The sequence below is a fragment of the Narcine bancroftii genome, chromosome 2, assembly GCF_036971445.1.
Source record: "Narcine bancroftii isolate sNarBan1 chromosome 2, sNarBan1.hap1, whole genome shotgun sequence".
Taxonomy (NCBI): domain Eukaryota; kingdom Metazoa; phylum Chordata; class Chondrichthyes; order Torpediniformes; family Narcinidae; genus Narcine; species Narcine bancroftii.
In genome coordinates, this window is record NC_091470.1 from 22,947,068 (window position 1) to 22,954,584 (window position 7,517).

The window sequence follows — 7,517 nt, forward strand, 5'->3', positions numbered from 1 at the left end:
TATTGGAAATTTGGTTAGGAGAAAAAGGGAGGTGTACAAGAGGTATAAAGAACAGGGAGCTGACAATTTGAAGGAGGACTACAAGGAGTGTAGAAGGAATCTTAAGAAAGAAATTAGAAATGCCAAAAAAAGGCACGAAGAAGCTTTGGCAGACAGAGTAAAAATAAATCCAAAGGGTTTCTATAAGTACATTAAAAGTAAAAGATTAGTGAGGGATAAAATTGGACCCCTTGTAGATAGTGCGGGTAGCCTGAGTGAGGAAATGGGGGAAACTTTGAATGATTTCTTTGCCTCACTATTCACTAGGGAAAAAAATATTGAACCAGTTGAGGCAAAATAGTGGGGAGGTAATGAAGCACATAAGGATAACTGAGGAGGTAGTGATGGCTGTGTTGAAAAAGATAAAGGTGGATAAATCTCCGGGACCGGACAAAATATTGCCAAGGACACTCAGGGAGGCTAGTGGACAGTTAGTAGGGCCATTAACAGAGATATTTAGGATGTCACTGGTCACGGGGGTAGTGCCAAAGGATTGGAGGGTGGCGCATGTGGTTCCGCTGTTTAAGAAAATGTCTAAATGTAAACCTGGGAATTATAGGCCCATGAGTCTGACGTCTGTGGTGGGCAAGTTGATGGAAAGTGTTCTGAGGGATGGTATTTACAATTATTTGGAGGTACAAGAATTGCTAGGGAGTAATCAGCATGGTTTTGTCAGGGGTAGATCATGCTTGACAAACCTGATTGAGTTTTTCGAGAGGGTTACAAAAAAGGTTGATGAAGGGAAAGCTGTGGATGTTGTCTATTTAGACTTTAGTAAAGCTTTTGACAAAGTTCTGTTAGGTCTGCTTTGTTCATGAATGAGTGAGACAAACACCAGGCTGAGTCGAAATCAGGGTTCTTTGTTCTTTATTACCGGATTGTAACACTTGCGACCAACCAGGTTAGTCGGAGAATGCATTCTGCCGTTATCAGCAAAATGGTGATTTTTTATACCCTTGGATATGTGCTTAGAACATCATCATATCATTACTTGTCCAATGACTAAAACTGTTGCTATCCTTTCCCTGCTAGCTTCCTGCCTCTCAATCCATCAATGTCTCTCTTATCTTGTAAGTACAAGGATGCATTCACATCTTGTTACTGCCCCGTACATTCCCATCTCATGATGTTTTACCTAACAGGAGTACAAGGACACCTCCCCTTCTTGTTACAGCCTTGTACAGGGTAACTCCCTACACATTCCCATCTCATGATGTTTTACCTTACAGTTCCCCACAGGAGGTTAGGAAAAAAGGTGGAGGCATTAGGTATAAATGAGGAGGTAGTGAAATGGATTCAGCAATGGTTGGATGGGAGGTGTCAGAGAGTAGTGGTAGAAAATGTTTTGTCCAATTGGAGGCCAGTGACTAGTGGAGTTCCTCAGGGTTCAGTCCTGGGTCCACTATTGTTTGTTATATATATTAACGATCTGGAAATAGGGGTGGAGAATTGGATAAGCAAGTTTGTGGATGATACAAAGATTGGTGGTGTTGTGGACAGTGAGGAAGATTACCGTAGATTAAAAGGTGATTTAGGAAGGCTGGAGGTGTGGGCTGAGAAATGGCTGATGGAATTTAATACAGATAAGTGTGAGGTGTTACATTTTGGAAAGGCAAATCTAAATAGGTCATATGCATTAAATGGTAGGCTATTGAGATGTGCAGAGCAACAAAGGGATTTAGGAGTTGTGGTAAATAGTACCCTCAAGGCTGATACTCAGGTAGATGGTGTGGTGAAGAAGGCATTTGGAATGTTGGCCTTCATAAATCGGAGTATTGAATTCAAGAGTAGGGAGGTTATGATGAAATTGTACAAGGCATTGGTGAGGCCAAATTTGGAGTACCGTGTCCAGTTTTGGTCACCAAATTATAGGAAAGATATAAACAAAATAGAGAGAGTGCAGAGAAGGTTCAGGAGAATGTTGACAGGATTTCAAGGTTTGAGTTACAGGGAAAGGTTGTGCAGACTGGGGCTTTTTTCTCTGGAGCGTGGAAGATTGAGAGGGGACTTGATAGAGGTGTTTAAGATTTTAAAAGGGACAGACAGAGTAAACGTGGATAGACTTTTTCAATTAAGAGTGGGGGAGATTCAAACTAGAGGGCATGGTTTAAGATTGAAGGAGGAAAATTATAAGGGGAACATGAGGGGAAATTTCTTTACGTAAAGGGTGGTAGGGATGTGGAATGAGCTTCTGACTGACGTGGTTGAGGCGGGATCATTGGTTACATTTAAGGAAAGACTGGATCGTTACATGGATAGGAGAGGACTGGAGGGGTATGGACCGGGTGCTGGTCAGTGGGACTAGGAGGGTGGGGATTTGTTACGGCATGGACTAGTAGGGCCGAACTGGCCTGTTCTGTGTTGTAAGTGGTTATATGGTTATATGGATGTGACTTCTGCTGAGTGGTCAAATATAATGAGTGGGTGCCAGAGAGATCATTCCTAGGGTTCTAACATAGTATTTACTGAAATTATCAAGATGAAATGATTACCTAATATAACGCTGAAACAAAGCTGTGACAAGGTCATAGGAGGCTGCAAAGGGCTGTAAATAGATTTGGTGAGTGGGAAAACATCTTGGAAATGTAATATAATAGGGAGAAATGTAAGAAGAAACATGCTGTCTGAACAGTAGGATATTACAGGGTTCTGAGATTCACGATTCAAATTCCTTTACTGCCATGTAATAGTATAGAACAATGAAGACGCTGTTTACATCCGGTACCGCTGTAATAGTATAGAACAATGCCATGTAATAGTATAGAACAATGAAGACGCTGTTTACATCCGGTACCGCACGGATGGCAGTCTCTTCAATCTGAGGCGCCTGCAAGCTCACACCAAGACACAAGAGAAACTTGTCCGTGAACTACTCTTTGCAGACGATGCCGCTTTAGTTGCCCATTCAGAGCCAGCTCTTCAGCGCTTGACGTCCTGCTTTGCGGAAACTGCCAAAATGTTTGGCCTGGAAGTCAGCCTGAAGAAAACTGAGGTCCTCCATCAGCCAGCTCCCCACCATGATTACCAGCCCCCCCACATCTCCATCGGGCACACAAAACTCAAAACGGTCAACCAGTTTACCTATCTCGGCTGCACCATTTCATCAGATGCAAGGATCGACAATGAGATAGACAACAGACTCGCCAAGGCAAATAGCGCCTTTGGAAGACTACACAAAAGAGTCTGGAAAAACAACCAACTGAAAAACCTCACGAAGATAAGCGTATACAGAGCTGTTGTCATACCCACACTCCTGTTCGGCTCCGAATCATGGGTCCTCTACCGGCACCACCTACGGCTCCTAGAACGCTTCCACCAGCGTTGTCTCCGCTCCATCCTCAACATCCATTGGAGCGCTTACATCCCTAACGTCGAAGTACTCGAGATGGCAGAGGTCGACAGCATCGAGTCCACGCTGCTGAAGATCCAGCTGCGCTGGATGGGTCACGTCTCCAGAATGGAGGACCATCGCCTTCCCAAGATCGTGTTATATGGCGAGCTCTCCACTGGCCACCGTGACAGAGGTGCACCAAAGAAAAGGTACAAGGACTGCCTAAAGAAATCTCTTGGTGCCTGCCACATTGACCACCACCAGTGGGCTGATATCGCCTCAAACCGTGCATCTTGGCGCCTCACAGTTTGGCAGGCATCAACCTCCTTTGAAGAAGACCGCAGAGCCTACCTCACTGACAAAAGGCAAAGGAGGAAAAACCCAACACCCATCCCCAACCAACCAATTTTCCCCTGCAACCGCTGCAATCGTGTCTGCCTGTCCCGCATCGGACTTGTCAGCCACAAACGAGTCTGCAGCTGACGTGGACTTTTTACCCCCTCCATAAATCTTCGTCCGCGAAGCCAAGCCAAAGAAGAAGAAGATAACATCTCACAAATTTGCCTTCTGCCTGCCTGAAGACAGACAAAGACTCGCCCTTAATGGGCACCCCTTACAGTACGAGAGAATGGAGAGTCCCTTCAGAGTCATTGAGTACCTGTGGGTTCACTTCCAGCCCTCCCACAGTCTCTGCAGCCAAACAGACCCCTGTTCGATCCATCAGCGAGCCGAACTCTGACATGATCAGGATGCACTGCTTGACGTGATAAATAAAGGGCCAGTATAACAAGCAATTAGAAAATCTGACAGAATGTTGTTGTTTATCGCCAGCAGAAATGAATACCAATCTATGGAGCATTGAAGAGACCACATCTGGAATGTCATGCATATGAATTTGTTTCTTTATTGAAGGCAGGATGAAAATGTATTGGAAGTTGTTGGAGAAGGTTAACCAGGAGTGGAATAGGGAAGTCATCTCATGAGGAAAGGTTGTGTGAGAGATAAGTAAAACTGATATAAAAGATGAGGAAACTAGTATGGATATATGTGTAATGAATAAAGGCAGTATGAATAGAATTGATAATAGATAATAGAATGTAGAAGTAAAGTTAGTTTGAATAAGATAAGGGTCTTCTTCTAGCCTTAGACAGAATTAGCAAGTTCTGCATATAAGAAGGTTGTAGCCCTGAGAGTCAGGAAGATGTGAATTAGAACAAAGGCAGGTTTGTGAATAAGGACAAAAGGACAATAAGGACAATGACATGATGGGACACTGACAGGATACCCCCCCCCCCCACAGAAACAGCACCAGCAGGTAGGCAGACAGGATTGCCTAATGCCAAACTCATCCAGGAGGCAGAAGAATGTAAGGGGGAGGGTATTTCTATACTGAAATCAACTGTATAAAAGTTGGGTGAGCCCCAGTGTATGTGTGTATTCCCAGGGTAAGGGGAAGCACCCAACTTTGCATTGTTGTATAATAAATGTTCTTTGTTCTCAATTTTTGTCTCAAGCAATTTCTGTGAAGGTACTTCTGTTTCTCACAGTTGGTTGGATGGACAAGACTAATGTTATAAGATTGAAACATATTAGATCTTGAGGGGTCTTGACATGATGAATGTGTTGAAAGAATGTAGAACTAGCGATCACTGTTTAAAAATAGTGTCACCCATTTAAAACAAAATGGCAACATCTTATTTTAGGATTGAACTTTTGTGCTCTCACCAGGTCATAAATCGTTGGAATTTGCTTTCTCAAATGCAGTGGAAGCAGCGTCTTTGAATGTATTTCAGAGGTAGATCGATTCTTGATACTCAAGGACACAAAAGATCCCCAGGTATCGGCAGGAATGTGGGATCGACATTACCATCAAATCAGCCATGATCTTAATAAATGGTAGAGCAATCTCAAGAAGGTCAACTCCAGCTCCTAATTCATACATTTGCTTCAACACAAACACACTAGTACAATAATAAAGATGAAAGGGAAGTCAGGGCCCAGTTAATTGGTTAAATATGTAGATTCGTTAATGTTACTACTTCAACTTCACTCCTTTCTTTCAAAGGGGAAAAGTAATGTGTTGTATGTACGTAAATGAGACATCGGTGCTCAATTTGTTTAATTATGTGTGTATTGCAATGCACATGTGGTGCCTGAAGATGGCCATGTGTGAAACCAGACATTCTTTGGAGCTCAAGAGTAGAAAAACACAAAAACTGCAGATGCTAGGATTGAAGTAAAAACACAATGCTGGAGAAACTCAGCAGGTCAAGTGGTGACCGTATTCCTTGCTTCTTCTTTGGCTTGGCTTCGCGGACGAAGATTTATGGAGGGGGTAAATGTCCACGTCAGCTGCAGGCTCGTTTGTGGCTGACAAGTCCGATGCGGGACAGGCAGACACGGTTGCAGCGGTTGCAGGGGAAAATTGGTTGGTTGGAGTTGGGTGTTGGGTTTTTCCTCCTTTGCCTTTTGTCAGTGAGGTGGGCTCTGCGGTCTTCTTCAAAGGAGGTTGCTGCCCGCCAAACTGTGAGGCGCCAAGATGCACGGTTTGAGGCGATATCAGCCCACTGGCGGTGGTCAATGTGGCAGGCACCAAGAGATTTCTTTAGGCAGTCCTTGTACCTTTTCTTTGGTGCACCTCTGTCACGGTGGCCAGTGGAGAGCTCGCCATATAACACGTATATGACCGTATACAGCAGCGACAAAAATGCATAACCAAAGTTTCGGGCTTGATCAAGGTTTGAGCAAAATGTAGGCAGACGTCCAAACAAAATGGTAGGGGTAGGGGGAGGGGCAAGGTGCTTTTATTTTGGGATGAGCCAAATGAAAAGTTATTAAGGGTCAAAACAAGTTCAGCCAGGAAGGGGGGGACGGAGTAGTGGAGGGGGACTGGTTAGGCCTCTTGTCAAGAAAGAAATAAAGGGCTTTGAGTCCTTCTATATGGGTAAAGAGATTGGATGTCCATGATAAGAATGAGACAGTCGAGTTCAGGGAATTGGATGTCATTAAAGAGGGCAGGTGAGGTATCAGGGTGGTGGGTGGGGAGGGACTGGACCAGGGAAGAAAAAATGGAGTTGAGGTAAGATTATACTAGTTCAGTGGGGCAGGAGCACTGGGTCTACCTGAATAATTGGGTTTGTGTATCTCTGGAGCTCTCCGTGTTACACATTGCAAGCTTCATATGTTATTTTATCATAGGTTAGGAGCTCCACCCATACTCAGCCACACTTCTCACTGGTAAGGAATTGCATGCAGCTTTGAGTTAGAACATAGATTTTATATAAGAGAGTATTACAGCACAGTACAGGCTTTTCAGTGCCGGCCCGTGTAAACTTGCAGGAGGAGTAGAGCGATAGCATCAGGATCACTAATGTGGCGGTGATCCAATGAGAAGGTCAGAGGGGTTTGGCTGGTGGGTGTTTGGAAAGGAAAAGAAGACATTGTTGTGTCTAGTGTTTAATAAAGAAAGTTGACTTCATGGCGTGCTGGAAGGACTGAGTGACTTTGTAAGCTGTTTTAATTCAGTGCTGTTACAAGTGGTGACCCCGTGTGTTCACATTACCTCCTAATTTAAAATGGATGGCGATGAGGAGAAACCTCTTACAGGAGTAGTTGGGGAGGTCAAACTGAAGATCCCGCCCCCCACCTTTTTATTGATAATGCACCAGCATGGTTCACGATTCTTGAAGCGTGCTTCGCTACCCCCTCCAGAGTGAGGAGTCAGAAGGCGACATATGGTTCACTTGTGGAGCATCTTCCACAGCAGATTGGCTGTGAAGTGAAGGATATTCCGGATGGCAATCTCCTACATGTCAAGCTTAAGGCGGCTATCCTCCAGCGTACTCAGTCATCTAGGGAGACTCGTACTGCCCAATAACTAGTTGATGACAGCCTCGGTGATAGGCAACCGTCACAGATGTTGAGGAGGTGGCGCAGGCTAGCTGGAACAGATCCTGTCGAAGGATATTTTTGGAAACGGATTCCTTCGATGTTTACCTCGTCATGCTCAAGGGCATTTGATGAGTGTCTTTACAATCAGATTCCAGTTGAGCCTTGGGATGTCGTGAAGATGGCAGTAATTACCCCTTTCGGCAGGTTTGAGTGTCTGCGAATGCCATTCGGTCCACAGAATGCAGCTCAGACATTC

The 7,517-nt window shown here is 44.5% G+C and overlaps 1 protein-coding gene across 1 annotated transcript; it reads left to right on the forward strand.

Moving 5' to 3' along the window:
* Positions 1–476: 476 nt before the first annotated feature.
* Positions 477–7,247, forward strand: LOC138752851 (uncharacterized; the record flags this gene model as incomplete). Its single annotated transcript, XM_069915473.1, has 4 exons — positions 477–840; positions 1,269–1,372; positions 3,952–4,133; positions 7,082–7,247. Coding segments are annotated over 4 exons (816 nt in total), but the record flags the coding sequence as incomplete, so codon positions are not given.
* Positions 7,248–7,517: the final 270 nt, after the last annotated feature.